This window comes from Coptis chinensis, chromosome 2, assembly GCF_015680905.1.
Source record: "Coptis chinensis isolate HL-2020 chromosome 2, ASM1568090v1, whole genome shotgun sequence".
NCBI classification, from domain to species: Eukaryota; Viridiplantae; Streptophyta; class Magnoliopsida; order Ranunculales; family Ranunculaceae; genus Coptis; species Coptis chinensis.
This window is the reverse complement of record NC_141457.1, coordinates 65,541,234-65,561,761: the sequence shown is the minus strand read 5'-3', so window position 1 is coordinate 65,561,761 and position 20,528 is coordinate 65,541,234. Positions and strand designations below refer to the sequence as shown.

The 20,528-nt window shown below is 39.8% G+C and overlaps 2 protein-coding genes across 2 annotated transcripts; both read right to left on the bottom strand.

Annotated features, from left to right (window-relative positions):
* Positions 1-15,889: 15,889 nt before the first annotated feature.
* Positions 15,890-17,314, bottom strand: LOC147517215 (uncharacterized). Its single transcript, XM_086593520.1, has one exon. The coding sequence runs from the start codon at positions 17,312-17,314 to the stop codon at positions 15,890-15,892; it is 1,425 nt and encodes a 474-aa protein (XP_086449646.1).
* A 941-nt stretch (positions 17,315-18,255) lies between these two features.
* Positions 18,256-18,974, bottom strand: LOC147517214 (uncharacterized). The gene is made up of 2 exons (XM_086593519.1): positions 18,890-18,974; positions 18,256-18,743 (listed from the first exon to the last, which is right to left on the bottom strand). The coding sequence occupies exons 1-2, from the start codon at positions 18,972-18,974 to the stop codon at positions 18,256-18,258; spliced, it is 573 nt and encodes a 190-aa protein (XP_086449645.1).
* Between the last annotated feature and the right edge of the window lie 1,554 nt (positions 18,975-20,528).

Here is a 20,528-nt window from a genome sequence, read left to right as displayed (position 1 = left end):
TTTGGTAGGATTAACACTACTAAAGGAATTGGATCTAAACAAAACTTAGATGGCAGTGGCGCCATTTGATAAACGTAAAAAGTATAGTTTTACCTAGACTTAACTAATTAAACTCAAGAATAAGTAAAGCTAAATGAATTTTACTCTAATGTATCAAAGTTCTACTCTCGTATCAATGCAATATGTGGAGTAGAGAATTCATTCCTCTCCTAGTTCGTTTAAACGTAAGATTTCCTAGTTAATTAATTCTAACAAAATCGATGAGAGTAATGGATTGAAATTATGCTAAGACGGTGATTTAACTAATTTAGATGTTATGATTTAAACTACGGCAATTCAATACTACGATGTGAATATGGGAAGGAATTAGGGGGATTGGATTCCACCTTGATTCGACTTAATAAACTAGCATAGAATTCGTTGTAATCCTAATCTTTATGTTTTCACGTAAAGGTTGGGTATTTATAATTCCTAATTATTCATGGCAATCTCTACCAACTAATAATTAGCATGTGAAGCAATTAAACTCATTCTCATGGTGAACTAATTACTTTTTAGAGTGGAATAGATTATTACAACTATCTATGCTAACACAATCAAGTTTTCATCAAAGCTTCCTCAAACCCCTATAATGGAGGTTTTAGCTTTGATTCATCAAACTATCATTTATAGAATAAGAACAATAAGAACAAGACATTATTGAAAGAATAATAATTACTTTATTAATATAATTGAAAGAGTCTAATGATTTAAAATTGTATTAAAACTAAGTACTAACTGATTACTTAAATCTAATCTATATTATGGATCTAATCTAAGATAGGATAAGAGTTTGGTCTTAGTCCTTTTTATATAGAAGATGCTAGGTCTACAAATTCGTGCATGGGCTTTGGAGCCATGTTTAGGGCCATAAAATCGAGCCCAAAACCTCGTTACTTCGGTCCTTTTCTGTTAGAAATGGCTTCAACAACCTTTTCATCCACTTATACCCCTCCGATTGAATCAAGACTTGAACCATTAGAAATCTCGTTCCGAGCTGGTCGTTTTGACATATAATAGGCCCAATTCTGAGGTCTGAGTCCAAAGATACGACCTACAGAAGTTTTATTGATTTTTGTGCGCTATTTCTACCTGCGTTGACTTTGACTTTTCAACTTTGACTGGTCTTTAAAAAGGCTTTTTCTCCTTGAATATTGGCCTTTAACCATAGAACTTCTTAGCAACCAACCTTTGCTCCTTTATCTCGCAAAAGGGACGCATTATGCACATAATTAACTCCAATGGCTGAAATATATAAAAGCACGTAAACAGCACTAACTCTTATTTATTAATCACATAATTGGTCTAAAAGCAATATTGTTTAGGGGTTAAAACTACAGTTTTGGGCCCTTATTAAGAAGACCAAGAGAAAACATCATTCGTCACAGAACAGGGCATCTACTGCTACAACGTCCTCCGGTTCGGTCTAAAGGACGCGGGAGCGACCTACCACAGATTGGTAACCGAAATGTTCTAGGACATGTTAGGAGACACCATGGAAGTCTACATAGATGACATGGTTATAAAATGCAAGAAATCTGGAGATCACTTAGACCATCTTGAAAAAGCGTTCTCCAGACTCAGACGAGCTCAAATGAAGCTCAACCCAGATAAATGCGTCTTCGGCATGTCCTCCAGGAAATTTCTGGGGTATCAAGTATCCCAATGTGGGATAGAGGCAAACCCAGACCAAATTCGAGCATTCTTGGATATGCCTGATCCAAAAACAAAACAACAAATACAAAAATTGTCAGGAATGGTGGCCACCCTAAACCGATTCATATCGAGAGCATCATACAAGTGCCGGCCTTTCCTGCAAATCTTCAAGAAAGGGGAACAATTCTCCTAGAATGATCAATACCACCCGAGCATTCTCTACTCTCAAGGAATATTTGACAATACCACCGGTGATGGCAAAACCGATTGATGATGAAACGCTGAGGCTGTACCTAGCTGTTTCTGACTTCGCTATCAGTTCAGTTCTTTTCAAAGAGGACCTGAACGCGGAGAAGCAGATCTACTTCACAAGCAAGACTTTGTTGCTAGCTGAAAAGAACTACTCCCACATTGAAAAGACAGTATTGGCACTACTTTATTTAGCAAGAAAGTTCAGGCCCTACTTCCAAATACATTCAATCAAAGTGCTCACCAACCTGCCACTTAAGAAGATCCTTCTTAAAGCCAATAAGACAACTCGCATGGCAGTGTGGGAAGAAGAACTCGGTGAACACCACATTGAATTCGCCCCAAGAACATCTCAGAAAGGTCAAGTTGTTGCTGATTTCTTAGCGGATTTCCCAGTTGATGACTTGAACTGGGAACCAGAGGAGAACGTCCCGACTTCTAAATAATGGGACCCACTAGTATGGTCACTATTTGTGGATGGAGCTACCAATCCAGGGGGTAGTGGAGTCGGCATAGTCTTGGTATCACCAGAGGGCTCCATGGCGGAAAAGTCGGTTCGCATCGATTTTGCAACCTCCAATAATGAAGCGGAGTACGAAGCCCTGATTATGGGACTCCAGATGGCTTTAAAACTCGATGTTCGTGAGTTCAAGGTCTTTAGCGATTCACAACTGGTCGTTCGCCAGGTCGCTCATGAGTATACCACCAATAAAGGTAACCTTTCTAAGTACCTTCAAGTTGTAGATCAATTATTATCATCTTTCAAAAAAGTCACTATATAGCACTTTCTACGAGACGAGAATCGCCACGCTGATAGCTTGGTGTACCTCGCAACCCAAACACCGAACTGTAACCCTAGGAAACTACTCATTGAAGTAGTAGACCGACCTGCTTACCAAAATGAGCATGTCCTAGAGGTTACCGACCTACGCCCACTCTCTAACTGTCAGATGAGTTAAACATGGATGCAACATATCATAGATTACATTCAGCTAGGCAAAGCACCAGAAGATCGCATAAAGGCCAGGCAGGTTTAATATCAGTCAGGTCGCTACTGATATTAAACTTTTCAGAAAATCGGCTGGAGGACCACATCTGAGGTGCATAAGCCCAGAACAAAGTCAAACGATTTTTGCAAAAACTCACGAGGGAGAATGCAGATCGATGCTAAGAAGTATGTACTCAAATGTATTAAGTGCCAAACATTTGGCCACAACATCATTCAGCCAGCTCGGGAACTTATCAACATTGTCAGCCCTTGGCCATTCCACATGTGGGGCTTATACATCATGGGTCCATTTATTCCACAGAATAGCACAGGCTTTCGGTTCATCCTAGCTGCAACATACTACTTCACCAAATGGGTGGAAGCGATTCCCTTGGCACATGTCAAAGAGGCTAATGTCAGAAATGTCATTTAGACCAACATCATCACCAGATTTGGCCTCCCCCACACATTGGTGATGGACAATGGTTCTTAGTTCAAAGGAAAAATAGTGAAAGAATTCTTGGCTAAGTGGAAGATCGTTCACGCATTCTCCACTCCCCAGTACGCCCAGAGCAATGGTCAAGCGGAAGCTAGTAACAAAGCAATCCTAGAAAACTTGAAAAAGAAGATTGAAAAGAACAAAAGCCAGTAGCCAATGCAACTAGAAAACATTTTTTGGGCTCATAGAACGACAGCTCGTTCTAGTACAGGCGAGTCACCATTCTCATTATGCTACGGCACCCGTCATCCCTACTAAACTGACAGTTACAACAACTCAATTAGAGATTGTTGAATCTGGTCAGAACAATTCCGTTCTCGCTCGTGAGGTCGATTTACTTGAAGAATGACTCGACCTAGCAGCCATTTGAGTGGCATCCTACTAGCAAACCCTGAGGAAGACTTATAATAAAAGGGTTAACCCTCGAAGTTTCCAACCTAGAGACCAAGTCTTGAACAAGACCAAGGATGACTCGAAACTGGCACCAACTTGGGAAGGTCCTTATATAGTGGAACGAGTCGTTGGCAATGGAGCATATTGGATCAAAACCCAATAGGGACAGGCACTTGCTAAAGAAATACTTTATCAATAAACTTTCCATTTTATGAATTCTTATTCTTAATATTAATACTCATACTTTTTATTTTGCATCAATGCACTGCAATCTCGCAATATTGCCAAATCGACGCACAGCTCGCTCTTGAGGAGCAAAACGCGCAATAGAACTAAAACGCTCTACAGAGCTTTAACGTTCTCCACATTTAAACGCTCACTTGAGCTCAGAGCTACATAGCTCACAGTCTTCTTAGCCTTAACACTTCTCGCTAGTTGGAGACCTATACTTCTAGGGTCAACTAAGCGCAAAACGCTCTCTAAGAGCAAAACATTCAAACGAACTTAAACGCTCTCCAAAGCTCAAACGTTCTGAATGACAAAACGCTCTCTGAAGCTCAGACCTACATAGTTCACAGGCTACTTAGACTTACCACTTCTCTCCAGATGGAGACCTATACTTCGACGGTCAAACAAGCGAAGAACGCTCTCCAAGGGCAAAGCATTCAAATGAGCTTAAATGCTCTCCGAAGCTCAAACGTTCTAAAAGACTAAAATGCTCACCCGAGATAAATCGAACTACCCAGGTTTCCCCAAGGTATCAGCTCTTAATGTATCTGGGCCGAGCCCCCACCATTTCAAAAAGCGAACTGCCCAGGCAAGCCTAGGAAACTAGTTTTATTGTTTTACAACCATTGAAAATTCTGGAATTAGAGAGAAAACAGAAACAAACCTCACCAAAGAAGAAGAAACGTAGCAGCAGTGATCACGCATCAGGAGTAACATGTTTATCTTCATCAGGCACGAGAGTTCGATCAGCAGGGACAGTAGTGGTAGACAGAGCGTTACTAGCATCTCCAATTACAACAAGCGCACCTGCATCTTGAGCCCCATGTTCACACTCTTCTTTCAGTTCAAAGTACGTCTCCTCCAGCAACACATAATCTTTGCACACTTGGTCATATGCCTATTGAGCCTGCCGAGCAACCGACTTGCATTGATTGGCATGCTCAATTACAACACCCAATTTTTCATGCAAGTCGATCATCGAACTGATCATCAACGATCTCTTAGTGACAACGTCCTGATGCTTTTTCCTCAAAGCTTTCAGTTCCTTCCTCTTAGTATCTCGAGCAAGTTGCAAACGGAGCAGGTCCGCCTTTATCTTTCCCACATCATTTTCCACATTTCCCATAACTCGGGCCACATACTTCAACTTATGATACCCAGTCAGAAACTACAACAAAAACATACATGCTATTCTCGCCAATAAAAGAAAGAAGGACCAAAGATAGTAAAAGCTTACCAAACAGCAAGCCATGTCCATGGTCTCCACAGTCTTATCCAAATCTTGGTCTTATAGAATCTCCTTGTTACCATCAAAGACAATACCTTCTAGAAGACAGTTAACTATGGGTGCCGACCCAAGGCTGCAGTCAGATTGTTTGACTACTTGCCTCTTCCCAGCGTAGACAAACGGTCTTCCCAAATCGTCATCCTACCCCCCCCCCCCAGTAAATCAGCCCGAGAGCTTTCCCCAGTAACAGCTTTTCCTTTCCCAGCCATAGCACGGATGCGAGCGCCCAGGTCGACCCCACGCCTAGAGCTCGGGCCCCGGATCACCACAGCTCCAGGTTGTTTGTACGAGCCAGATTCAGAGCGACCCATACTTTTAGAACGCTTCTTGGCCTTCGTGTCAGAAGCAACTGCTTTTCGTTTACCCACATCACGCGAACACCGTGGCAAGAATTCAATCTCTTCTAAGACGAGCGGAGAAGTCTCCCTCACCCCTCCTATTGGAGGGACCAAATATTCAAAGTCGTCCCCATTTGTACAAGACATTCTGCAAACACAACGGTCAGCAAAAGAGCCATACAAAGCATACATACCACCAAAGCAGAGCAATGAACATAGGGCAGAAACGAACCTGAAACGTTAAAGAACTTGGGAAAGAGCTCCGACAATACTTTGGCAAGAGTGTTAGCAACACTTGAGCAAGACCTTTCGCAAAAATCTTAAGGAAAATGACGAACTAGTAACCCTAAAGACGCACACAAAAGGTATTCAAACCAAGCTGTTCCACTTCCCAAGACATACCATAAATATACCCAAAACCATAACCGACTTGCCGAAAGAACCACCATTTTTTGAAAATTCCATAAAACAGCGAGGTTACCATTTCTGGCTCCCAAACGGTTCACATCCTCACACATGCCACACACGTGCTAAGATCGTCTCTAACCGGCATGCTCTAGAAGGACAACGTTCTCTACGACCAGGACACTCTCTCGAGCTCACAGGCTACATAACCTCAGCACTAGTTGGGGACCAAGTTGTGGCCTACATCACTAGAGGCGATTCAATGCAGAACTCTCTCTAAGAGCAGGACGCTCACTCGAACTAACAGGCTACATAGCCTCAGAGCTTCTCACCAATTAGAACATACAGACAGTACAAGTACAACCATATCAGGCAAAATGCATCCAAGACGTTAAGAAAAAGAGCAAGGAAAATAAACATGCATTCCAAAAATATAAAAGAGCGAACTGCTTGAACAGACTTAGGAAACCAGTTCTCCATAGTTACCAAACTGCCACTCCGATAGAAGCCAGTTCGTTCCGAAATCAAGCAAATAATAAAGGCGAACTGTCCAGGCAAGCCCAAGTTATTAGCTCTTAATGTATCGGGTCATAGGCCATACAACAATGAATAAAAGCAGATTGCCCAGGCAATCCCAGGAAACCAGTTCTATTGTATCAGATAAAACAAGGAAACATTCTTTCACAGCTGACAAGATTTAAGAAATATTGAGCAAGTTCTCAGTGGCTAGGGGCTCCAACACATCCTCCACAACAGCACTATCCAGGGTGGGATCGATGGCAACCTCATTCATTGGAGTAGGACCTTCATGTATAGAAAAAATGGTACCAGCATCTCTAGGTGCGTCTAGCACTGCTGCACCTCGAGCCCTACATTCTGGTTTTGCCTGTAAAGCAAGGTATTTCTGCTCCAGATCATTATAGTCTTTGGCCAGATTGTTTGCCTCTCCGAACAAAGTCTCATAGGCATCCTTCGCCGCCCTGGCCGCAGCTGTTGCCTTCTCCACATACCCAGCGTACTATACCACCTCGTTAGTCGCTTCTTCCAGTGCGGTAGCCATAACCATCTTTTCCCAAGCGACTTAATCATGCTGCTTCTTTAGTTCATCATAACTAGTTTGGAGAGAAATCTGAACATAACACACATTCTCTAGTTCTTCCTTCATCTTCTCCGGCTCACCTTTTTCAGCATCAGCGATCACAGCCAACTCTTTCAATTCTTGGTAACTGGACAATACCTATGACGCAACAATACGACCACAAATTAGCAAAGCAGCCTACTCACAAGCAGAAAAATTCAATTCTTACAAGTACATACCAAACAATATGCAAGATCCATGGCCCTCACAGTTGCAGAAAGGTCGCCCATAGCATCCAAGTTCCGCCGATCTCCATCAAGAACAATGCTATCCAGCAAGCAATTCACAATTGGAGCTAACTGGAAGCTGCAGTCCGACCTCATAACGTATTAGGCCTCTCCAATATTAGGATCAACATAGGTGACACCCGTCCCCAGAGCCTTCCCCTTGCCAAAATCACTCTTGACACTACCCTTGCCAGAAGACTTCTCTCTTCTAACAAGGAGAATAACAGTTATAGCAGCAATACCTTTCTCCTTTGCAAGATGGTTCAAGTCATCATCTCCTAGATCGACCATCTGGAACGACCTCACTCGAGAGCTTGAACCACCCTCAGAACGACTAGCTTTCTTTCCTATAGAACGATCACCAGACTCGAACCCCATTATATTCTCCAAGCGAGCTACCTTAGCCATCCTGTCTTCATCAACACCAGCTTTTCTTTTTTGTAAACTTCCAGGTTCACGAGCTACAACTCTCAGCTCGTCTACATCCACCAGAGCGGACGCCCACCTCCTGCTTTGGTCCCAGGGAGTAAGATCAGAACCAGAGTGGTGACCCTTTCCACCACTGAGCCTGGGCATCCCACCATCACCCCCAGAAGGCCCAACACCTCCCACCGGCCTCGAGGGCCCACTACAATTTTTATTCCTTTGCTCCCACGTCAAAACGCCACTATCTTTCCTATTCATGATGAACTCGTTAAAAGACTCACTGTCGACCTGACCATGAGCCCTTTTCTTTTGATTCCTCTGCTTGAGCCTTATTCCACGACCTCCCCTTTCTACAAAGAAAGTCGCTACCTCAGGAAGTTGCTCTTGCTTCTTGGCTCCACTTAGCTTAGCGAACCTCTCAATCACGCCACGTTCAGTACGAGATCCAACAACGACCTCTGCAAAAAAACCGATTCCAAAATCAGTTCAAAACGAGCACATATTGTCCAGTATACAACAAAGGACACAAAAACATACCAGAAAAGTTGCAAACCCTAGTGTGAATTCCAAACCCACTAGCACAGTATTGTCCAATTAACAACAATGACCTTCTCTCCCAAGGCTCATTGCTCGCACCATCCAGAATGCTCGATTTCCCCGTCAGCGTCTGCAAGCTAAAATTATGAGCACGAGATCGCTTCACAGCGAAGTGCTCAATAATATCAGCGACCACAACACGATACCCCAACCTCTCATTCAACAGATCGAATACCCTCAGGAAACGCCAACTGTTGCCTACGAACTGACAAGGCGACTTCTTACAAAAGTTCAAAAAATTACAGACAAATGGCTAGAACGGTATCCTCATACCAACTCGCAATTGCCCTTCACAAACTACCACCCCATATTCCCGAGGGATATACTCATTACTTAAAGTGTCAACATCCCCCTCTACTTCATGTATCTCCAAGTTGCTAACATCTATACCACAAGCATCACTCAATTCAACAAAACTTTCCAAAGCATGCCTATCTACAGTTATAGGGGGCAACCCACTAAACGAGGAACCTTCACAACGACCAGAGCTGCTCACCACCGCGACCACAAACTCAGAATCAACCTTTTCAACTTCCTCACTTAACAAAACTTCTCGAATCTCATCAGATCGGGTATCATCTGAGTCCGACATACTTCCTCTCCTCTTACAAGTTAAAAACCAACAAAAGACAGCCACCCATGACCTTACAAACCAACACAAAATAAACAGCAAAGAAAGGAAATCAAAAAGCAAGAATGGCAGAAAATAGGAACTAACCTTACACTCTTGTTTTTCAGTGAGATGCAAAATGACTAACCATTCAGTTCTCTAGGCGTATTAGGCAAGCCACCGGTTCATTTCCCAAAAGAAATGTAATCATTTCATTTAGCCCTAACATGCCACGTCCCCCCACAAAACGAGGCGGTTCAGCTGCAACCTTTCAAATCAGTCGTACCATGTGCCACTTAAAACTCCCATCAGGTCATCATTCAACGTGCAAATGACCTAGGGAGATAAGTCGATTGCTATTTTTACGCAGAGAGATTCGCATCCTCAAATATGTTTAACACGTGCTATCGTTTTCTCTCATCAAATCGTTCCTCCGCAAACAGCGACCTACTAAGATGGGGCTATGTAAGGGAGTAATATTCTCATCCAATGAATATCACACACATGTCCAACATACATAGAACTACCAACCAAACAACCTCGTCCTCAGAGCTCGCTTCATAGTGACTCCACTCAGGCAAGCGACTTGTTCAACTCCTACCCAGTGTGATATCACCATCAGCCGATCTCACGTACTCGACTGGTGAGCTCGCTCCGAAGGGGCTCGAGACAAGTAGACAATCTCACCCCGAAACGACCTCCATAGCACTCACTTCACTCGCTCCACAACGGCTGGTAACGTAAGTCTTTACTACAACCATCGAGATCGTAGCTTCAAGCACGCAGCTCATTAATTCTTCATAACTCGCCTTCATGGCTCATAAGTGACTTGAAGATCTAGATCTGACCTAAAGAAGAGAGCAAAAGGTGTGGGCATCTTGCCTATATAAAGAGGATGAGGAACTACGTTTGACCTAATTCAAGTCTTCTCGGAGAGAGAGAACTTGATACGTAGGTAGTTCATCCATACGAACTCAGTCAATACCATATTTACACATCATCTCCCTCACCTTCTTTAATCTGTAAGGTCAAACCAAATATAACCTTTACACTATCTTTATTAAATTTTTGCTTCAACTATAGGATCTTTCCCCTTTTTTTCCTTGTCAAGTGCTAAGGAAATAGAGACAAGCCCATATGCAATATTTTCGCTGCACCCAAGCCTGAGGCAATATTTTCTCCAACCTTAAAATCCATTCTCTACTTCTTGCTTGAGTACAAACTCATATAAACATAATAAATTTGGCTACTAGGATTTTAATTATAATACACTTAACCAACTCGAGTAGTAGACTTAAAAAGTATATTGATATTTCATTGAATGAGATTTTGGTGGATTCGAACCACCATTTCTTGAGATGTCATCGAGATACACTCAGACTCTCAAGTGCTTTACCATTTAAGCTAAAAATCCATTTCACTTTAGTATACAAAAAGAACATCTACACAAACCCAAACCCAAGGATCATTTACTGAAAAAGAAAACAAACTTCATAGTCTTTAATGTAGAAATCAATCAAACATTCAAAGGTACGAACAGTGGGAATAAACCCCACTATCTTACTTGTCGAGTACCGCTAGCATTAGCCTAAATAAGATGATAGTGTATAGATATTGATTGCTCACATGACTGAGAAGGATTCCTCATGTCCCAGAGTCTGCATGTGCTATCCTACTTACCAATAGCTAGGATCCTGCCAACCAGGTGCCAAGCCGAGGTGAAAGAATAGTCCAAATATCCTCTTAGACTCTCAACCACCTACAACTATTGTCTCGGATATAACCAAGTTACCACCATTAATGGTGCTATATAGTGTTTAGAGATGTATATCTCCGGATTGGAGAGGAACAGAGACTCTTAACACTTCATCCTGACACAAGTTCTTGAAGCACCAAATGTGAGGGAGTAAAGGGAGCCTAGTTTCACTGATATGGTTTGGAAAACTGAGGCCTCAATCCCAAGCCTAAAAAGATACATGCAAAATGACGAACAATGAGAGACAACTACGATATCACTCAAAACAATTGAAAGTGAAGCAACTGAAAGAACACCTAAATGCATAAATCAAATAAGAAGAGAAAGGTTTGTCATAAGTATCACTATTCACTACTAACAAAAGTAAAAGACAAACTTAAAAATAGAATAGGATACCAAAATGCACCAAAGAGAAGAAACATAAAACACCCAAGTCTTTGAAACAACAAAATGGCATAGAAAATTTAGATTCATAAATACTCACTACTAACAGCTATGAACACTACTCAAATCAAGTATCAAGCTAAACATTTATTCTAGCTAGAAAGTTGAAATAAAACAATGTACTGAGGTGAAAGTGAATGTTACCATCTAATGGAAGTTCAGCAGCAAAAGCAGGACTACCTAAGAGTGAGGAACAAACTAGCAAAAGAGTTAATACCACCTCCATTTCAACACAAGCTAAGCTAGTAGAAAGAACTCAAAATAAAATAGTTTCAGATGAAATGTGTGTATGGAATGAGCGAATATTTATATTGGAAAAAAAATGGTAAGAAAGAGCTGAGCTTTTTTAGGAGAAGAGGATTTGAGAGATGCAAGCTTGAAGTAGAGCTGAGCGAATATTTATGTTTGAGGTTGAACCTTGAAGTAGTTTTAAAAAAAGGGGTTGGAACAAGTTGAAGTTATTGATGAAGTGGTGGTTAGAAATCTTAAACCCCTGGTCGTGATTGACAAAACCATTCCTACCAAAACCATTTTAGTACATTTTTCACAAGTTGAATTATGAGATTCATAGTTTAGGTCATTTGTAAAGGGACGAGAGAGACGAGGGTTTAATAAATCAAAATAGAAAATAAAATAAAATAAAAGACAAATAAAAAAAAGGTTTGTTTGACTTTGTTTACGTGGACATGACACGTCACCCGTCTACCTCAGTGTGTTGGTTTACTGTGTCAAGTTTCTGTGTCAGCTTAGAATTACTCGTGTTTATAGTGATTTCAAATTAATATAACCGTGTGAACATAAATTAGTATGTAATTCAGATACATAACTACTTATTAATCTTAAAGGAGTGATGCATTTTTAGAGTATTGGTCGACTGGGAAATGATACATTGACTCATGAGAATCAAGCTACAAGCATTTTGGTTATCTATTCTAACTCTACTAAAGCACTGTCCTTTCCCATTTTCTCTGCACTCCACATCAGGAAAAAAAAGTTGACCGCACCTTCAGCCGAAATTCAAGCTTTACCCAAAACACTCTTTACCAGAAAAATGAAAATAATTGTTAACAGTAAACCTTCAAAGAAAATACATGAACACAGTCTCAAACGTTCCGATGCCCTTTAAACTTTCTCTATGTCAAACAGTTTTAATTTTTTTTTCTTGCGCCGAGGTCTCCCCCTCATGATGTCATATCTTCTTCACTATCATCACTTTTGGATATTCATCTCATCAGGTATTTTGATTTTCAACAGTCTGTTGTTCTTTCTTTTCCCTACTAACCAAATGTGAATCTCCTTGCGAAGATGTTGTAGAAACTAAGTAGTCATCGATTTTTAACGTGCTAGAATCTGAACATATAAGTACCTCCATCTTCCTCACTCAACAACAATTTCAAAATATAGACGTTAGTGTTTGGACTAGAAATTCTCAAACACAATGAGGATTGTGAATAGTGGATGGATTGATGGAGAAGGTGAGACTAAACCTCTGATGGCTGCCTACGTACCCAAGTTCGGAAACAAGGATCAAGTCTTAGTAGTATTGCTTGCGTAGTTCTGAAAGTGAGAGCAAACTCTCTTATTGGAAAGGTCCAGATTCCACTCTAACTCCCAAACCTGTAAAGATTTGGTTCATCTTTATATCCTGAATAAGATATTTTTTCCTACTTATCTGTCCTCTGTTGACCAGAATGTGCATGTCTAATTAAACCTGTGGCAGATGCACCTATAAACATTTGGATATGGACTAAGTCCGGAATTATATTGGGTTGAATCCAGAATGTTGGGCTCGAATTTGAAAAGGTGTTGGGCCGGAGTCCAAAAAAGTATTGGGCCAGATACGGAGTGTTGGGTCGGAATCCGAAAAGGTGTTGGGCCGGAGTCTAGAAAGGTGTTGGGTGGATCCGGAGTGTTGGGCTGGAATCCAAAAAGGTGTTGGGTTGGAACTGGAGTGTTGGGCCGGATCTGGAGTGTTGGGTTGAATCTGGAATGTTGGGTTGGAGTCCGGAAAGGTGTTGGGCCAGAGTCCAAGTCTGGGAACACACTAAAGGTAGGGCCCAAATATCGCCCCCTCTTTGTCACATGAATGATGCCCATGTGGCAAAGAAATAACTGAAATGAGTCATCATATCATTAAATGGTAATGATGATGAAATCTTGAATCGGCTATCAGAATGAGTCTGCGTGTGTGCAAGTGGCAATACTTGGCTTAACAAGTATGCGTTTGTGAAATCCTGACTATTTTTAGTCTGAAACAAAACTGAATCAATGCAAGTAATGACTGCAATTGACTTTTTAACTGCACGTTAGCAACCACTTAGGTTAGTTTTTGTCTGGAAACAAAACCATTTTGCAAGTGACTACACTTGATTTTTTAAGTGCACATTAGCAAACACTTAGGTTAGTTTTGTCCGGAAACAAAACCATTTTGCAAGTGACTGCACTTGGCTTATGACATGAAATTTTAAACTATGAATAATAATCAAAAATATATTTTGCAGATGAATTTTTTTTTATTAATGGTGGAAAATAATGTAGTGTCAATGGAATCTATGACACTAATGATAAAACTTACAAAACCTTGTTGCATTCCAAGGCTTTGGAATAAAATCTCCAGAAAGAGTTTTCAGGACATAATAACCTGATAAGAGTAAATTGGATGTCACTTACTCACACTTATGTTAAATACCTTACTTTCGATTCGTATTGAAATTAGCTTTAGGTAAGGGTTCGTTCCATGCCTAACATTGAAACACTTGTTCACAACTTTGCTACACTACTCAAGAGAGACCTTAAATGAGGGAAGGGTTGGTATTGATGTTTTTACACTACACTTGACTTTGATTTCTCTAAACTTGCAAATAATGTAATTTATCTTTTAATTAATTACAAGAGAATTGAGAGAGAAAGATGTGGAGAATTAACTCCACTCATGCAAGGATAACTATCATTTAATTTCTGAAGTCTTCATTACAAAAACTATAATCATTCTTGGTTCATAGACAAACCCAAGAATGATTAGAGTTTGATCCCTAGTGGATTTAACTTATCTCTAAGAAAACCTACTAGCATGAGAAGTTGATATGGAATTTTATCTCTAGAAGACCCTAACAAATCCTAGCTAGCTTGTTATCAACATCAACTATTTTGGAGTTAATATTGAAAACAAGCTAGCTTGTGTAAAACTAAGCAATGAAAGACTCCATTAATAGAGCTTCTCCTCACATGAGCATCATTAACCCTCCACAAGGGAGGGTTTTAGCTCATGATCCTAGGAGGGATAAACTAACAACAAGAAGAACAACAAAAGAGAAAATCAGGTTGACAGAGAAGAAGTTTTTATTCCTAGAGTGGAGAAGACTCCATTAACAACTTCTAAACTAAAAAAAAACATGGAATGAATAATTTTCCTTTGTGTTTTACATTTATCTCATAGAATGGAATGATTACCCAACATGAGTGCTCACTCCAATTCCTTTAAACAAATAGATAAGTGCTCCATTTTGTCTTCCACTTGTATTTTTCTCCATCATTCTTATCTCCACTCATTTTGTCTCCACTTATAAACAAGATAATAAGATTCCACATCAGTGATAGGGGTCATGTGCTTTGCCTTATGGTGGGTCCATGTGGGCCCATGTTGACTTTTATAATTTCACATCTTCATGTAGAGCTCGCCGCACTGATCGTTTTGATAGTTCCCGTGCCGAATTCGAAGTCTAGAATCAGGAGATATGACCTTCAGAAGTTCCATAACTTTTCTGCACCAATGTCTTCATTTGAACCGGAAATGGTCGGTGTTGAGTCCACGAGCTTTAGTTTGGCCCTTTTGAGCTTTAAATGGGCAAAGAGAGAAGGTTTCACGTTCAAGCACTTTTTCATGCTAAAACACAGGTTTGGCTACAAATTTATCTTCAACTGCCAAAACCTGCGAAATCACAAAAATATTATTAATTTACATTTATTAAATACATAATCACCCAATATGTAGTGTCTCTACGGGGTTTATAATACAGTTTTTTGTATTTATCATAACCTTTAGGCCCTCTTTTGTCAACAATAAAAGGGCCTTCCCAAGCTTCTGACAGCTTGACCCCTGACGGGTCATCCAATTTTCTTCGAAGTACCCAATCTCCTGGCTGGAATGTTTGTTAACAAACTTTTGTCATAACTCTTTATGACACTCTGTTGATACTTTTCCAAATGTCGGAGTGCCTCTTCTCTCTGCTCATCAATGAATTGTTTTTGGGAAGCCAAAAATTCTTCATTGTCATCATAAGTGACATTTTCAGTTCGACTGGTGGGAGCCATGAGTTCAGTTGGCAAAATTGCTTCTGTTCCATATGCAAGAGAGAAAGGAGTCATTCCTGTAGATGTTTTGGGCATGGTGCGGTATGCCCACAAAACAGCTGGTAATTTCCTGTACCCATTTTCCTTTTGCTTCTTTAAGTCTCCTTTTCAAATTGTCTAGGAGAGACTTGTTGGTTGCTTCAGCTTGTCCATTCGCCTGCAGATGGTAAGGAGCCGAAATATTATGTTAAATTTTGAAAGAGTCACAGAATTGGCGAATTTCATCATAATCAAATTGTTTTCCATTGTCTGATACAATTACTCCTGGTATTGTATATCGACATATAATATCTTTCCAAATGAACTGCTTGACTTTGGAGGATGGAGTCTGCACGACAGCACGAGTGGAATCACCTCAACCCACTTTGTGAAATAATCAGTTGCTACAAGGAGGAATCTAAAATTCCCTGGTGCTTTGGGCAAAGGTCCAACAATATCTAGACTCCATTTAGCAAATGGCCAAGAACTCAGAACTGGAAACAATTCATTGGTTGGTAGATGGTTTAAGTTGGCATGCATTTGACATTGTACACAAGTTTGACTGTATAACTTAGCCTGTTTCTGCATTCCATGCCACCAATAGCCCTGAGTGAGTGCTCTATGTGTCAGACTATGCCCTCTAATATGATTGCCGCAAATGCCCTTATGTAACTCTTCCAGAATAAAGTGACCTTGTTCAGATGTAAGATAACGGAGCAACAAAAATAAATTATGCGTCCTATATAACTGGACATGTCCCACCAATGGAAGAATTGAAAACTTGAATGATGTCTGGAGTATATAATCAGCAAGTTTCTTGTCTTCAAGGAAAGTCTGGTGTTGCAGGTACTCTATGTAAAGAGCACGCCAATCATTCATACTTAGAATATGGTCTACATCTATTAGTGAATGTTGTTGGTCAGGATCGAACATTTCATCATGGTCCGGACTGGATATTTCATTGTCAATGTCGCCCCCAGTTATTTTAACTTCCTCGCTCATCCTTTTTCTTGTTTGGACTGCATAAGAGGCTTGTGTAGAGTACAATACTTGTAGTGCTAAACATTCAACAACATAAACTTTTATGTGGTTAAGAGTGGTGAACTCGATGCTGGATTGCTCCTGATATTCAACTTGTATTGTCTGGGGTTCCTTGCAATCTGTCGTTGCTGAAAGATAAGACAAAGCATCTGCATGCCTCACATCATTTCTTGATTTCTTAGTGATAGAAACAGATCTGAATCTTCTTGCCAAAGAATGAATAACTTCTAGATACGTGGTCATTCTTTCATCCTTAGCTCGATATATACCTCCAAACTGGTTGGTGATTAGTTTGGAGTCTGTGAAAATGGAAATATCAGTCTCCCCCAAATCAATAAATGTCTTCATTCTAAAAATTGCTGCTTCATACTTTGCTTCATTGTTAGACGCTTTAAATCCCAACCGAACATATTTTTCTATATGTAAACCATCAGGACAGATAAGTACACACCCAATTCCTGATCCTAATTGATTCCGAGAACCGTCAGTGTAGATTTTCCAGGAAATTTGCTTCGAGGGGAGGTTTCCGCCTCCGAGAGATGTTTCTTCAGTTTGAGCAGTGGCTGCATCTTTGTCTGCCTGCTCCGGAATGATAACAAAAGAAGCATCATCAACTGGAAAGTTTGCAATTAAGGATGCCAGAGCGTTTCCTTTTTTCTGCATGACGTGGTTCGTAGATGATCTCATATGCACTGAGTTAAGACTACCAAAGGGCAAGTCTGTTTATGTCCTGAGCATTAGCCAAAGCTTTTCGAATAGGGTACCCTGTATGAACCCGGATGGTCCTACCCTAAAAATAAGGTTTCAGTCGTCTAGCAGCATGTACTAACACTAATGCTATTTTCTCAATATTACTGTATCGAGATTCCGGACCTGTTAAAGTCTTACTTATAAATAAAATTGGCTTCTCTTCAGGAACTTCAATGAAAAGCACTGCGCTTACTGCAATATCAGTTGCAGCAAGATATACTCCTACTGGCTGACTAGTTTTAGGGCTCACCAATATTGGCAATGAGGAAAGATAATGTTTGAGGCTATCAAAAGCTTTTTGGCAGTCAGAAGTCCAAGTGGAGTTTGATTTAATTGTATTGAAAAATGGACAACACTTATCTGAGAATTTAGAAATAAATCTCATTAAGGCTGCTAACCGTCTAGTAAGTCTTTGAATTTCTTTTTTGTTTTTTTGGAGTCCGCATGGCTAGTATGGCCCTTATCTAATCAGGGTTGGCCTCAATGCCTCTATAGGTCATAAGATAACCTAAAAATTTCCCAAAAGGAAACTCCAAAAGAACATTTTGCTAGATTCAATTTTAGATTGAATTTGATTACCCTATCAAAGGTTGGCTAAAGATCTCAAAGATGATCACTTGTTAACCATGACTTAGTGACCATGTCATCAATATATATTTCCACAGTATCACCTATTAGGCCTTCAAAGATTGTGTTGCCTAATTTCTAAAAAGTGCCTGAGGCATTTTTAAGGCCAAAAGGTATGACTGTAAAACAATAAATGCCTATATCTATAATAAAGGTTGTATGTTCTTGGTCCGTACCATACAAGAGTATTTGGTAAAAACCAGAGGAAGCATCCATGAATGAAACCTCTAATATCCTGAAGTAGCATCAACTAAATCATTTATCTTAGGCAAAGGGTAAAGATTAAATGAGCAAACTTCATTAAGTTTAATGAAATCTACACACATTCTTAATTTGTCATTCTTCTTGGTACCTACAACAATGTTTGATAACCATTTAGGATATTCTACGAGTCGAATAAACTTAGCCTTCAGTAAACGACTAACCTCTTCATTGACTTTTAGCATTTTATCAGGTGTCATGTGCCTTGGTCTTTGCCTAACAGGTTTTGCTATATGATCCACATCAAGATGATGACATCCTACGTCTGGACTGATTCCAGTCATGTCATCAATGCTCCATGCAAAAGCTATGTTATTTTTCTTTAACAATTCTGTCATGTCATTTCTCTCAACTTTTGAAAGCTTAGTTGATATGAAAGTGGTATGTTCCAGACTCATTCCAATCTGAACTTCCTCAAGTTTATCAACATTAGGAATGTCCTTCTGTTTCTCGTCTGAAATGGATGTGGATATGTATTATAATTGCTATTTATGTGGAGTGTCTTGAATGACATTAGTGGCATGAACCGCTGAAGGTTTGTAATCATCTAGTGCTTTATCATGACATCTGTGAATTCCATCTAATCACTCCAGATTTTACAGATTCCTTGACTGCATGAAAACTTTACTGCTTGGTGGAATGTGGATATAACTGCCTGCATCTGATGGATCCAATCTCTGCCCATAATTGCATTATATGGAGAGTGGCAATTCATGAACAAAAAACTGATTTCAACCAACTTGTTTCCAACTGTTACTGGTAGACATACAACTCCTATCGGAATAGTTGTTGTTCCATCGAACCAAACAATAGGGTTTTCTTCCGGAATGATAAGCTCCTATGGCAACTTCATTTCTACATAAGCTCTAGACAATAAAACACTTAGAGAGCTTCCAGTATTGAGCATAATTTTTAGAACCCTCCACATTCCAATGAATGTTGTTATCAAAACAACATCATAACGTGGTTGAAATACACCATATAAGTCACGATCACTGAATGATAAGGGCTCATGTTCATATGTTTCTGCATTGTCACCTTTAAGAAAATCAATTCCATTGACTTTGTTCCAGTCCATTAGAAAATTGAATTTTTGTTTTTTCTCAAACTTCCGCTGATTATTTGAAATGGGGTCAATACGGGCATATCCAGCCCTGATTACCATATGTTTTGCAAACTTAACTTGTGTTGCTTTCTGTATGAATTCATCTAACTTCTTGTCATTGACTAAGCGCTGAATTGCATTTCTAAGTACCTTGCAATCATCTGTAGTGTGACCAAAATCATCATGAAATTTGCATCTTTTGGATTTATCTCTGATGTTGGTTGTATCCTTAAGTAATGGTCCTGGCTTGTAAAGAAGATTTCTCCCCTTTATTCTGTCGTCAACTTTAGAAAGTTTTATTGATAAAGGAGTGAAATTATTTTCTTCTTTCTGATGGTTGGTTTTGGAGTTTTGTCCGGACTGGAAATTGTTCTTCTGGTTTCTATCCTGATTTTTATTGTTGTTGTTATTCTGTCTAGACTCTTTTTTGTTCTTCTAGATATTTTCTTCTCGAAGTGCTGCCTAGCTTTGAGATCATCCTCAACTCATGCAAACTCTTCAGTGCGATCAAACAATTCAGACTTAGAAAAAGGCGGCTATCTAGTGAGTGAATTATAAAGACCGCCACGATCATATGTTATGGCATTTTTGAAAGCTTGGATAATAAACTTGTCAGATGGAGGGTCAGTAACATTGAGTAAACACTACTACAGAAAATCTCATTAACCATTGTTATATACAGTGGTAAAAGTCCTTTAACCACTATTTTAAAACCGTGGTAACAGCCACTGTGACAAATACTTCTAACAAAGTCGTGGTATTAAGTATCTCTTATTTATTATGGTTTTGGATAAAACTGTGGTATATGTCCTCAAAAACCGTGGTTAATATGCTTTACTAGACTTTATTTTAAGGGTGCCCGTGGGAAATAGTGACAATAATTATCACGGTTTGATTAACACCGTGGGTTATATAATATTCTTTAACCACAGTTCTTATAAAACCGTGGTTTATACCTTTTTTTTTTTTTTAAAAAAAATCCCCTGATTTTTTTAATTTCATCATATTCAACCTGCAAAATTATTAACAACCTGCCCATTTCACCATATCCACACTGATTTAAAAAAGCACGTTGTTTATTGTGCAATAGACGAAAAAAAAAAACAAATTTAGAAATCCAACACGCGACAATGT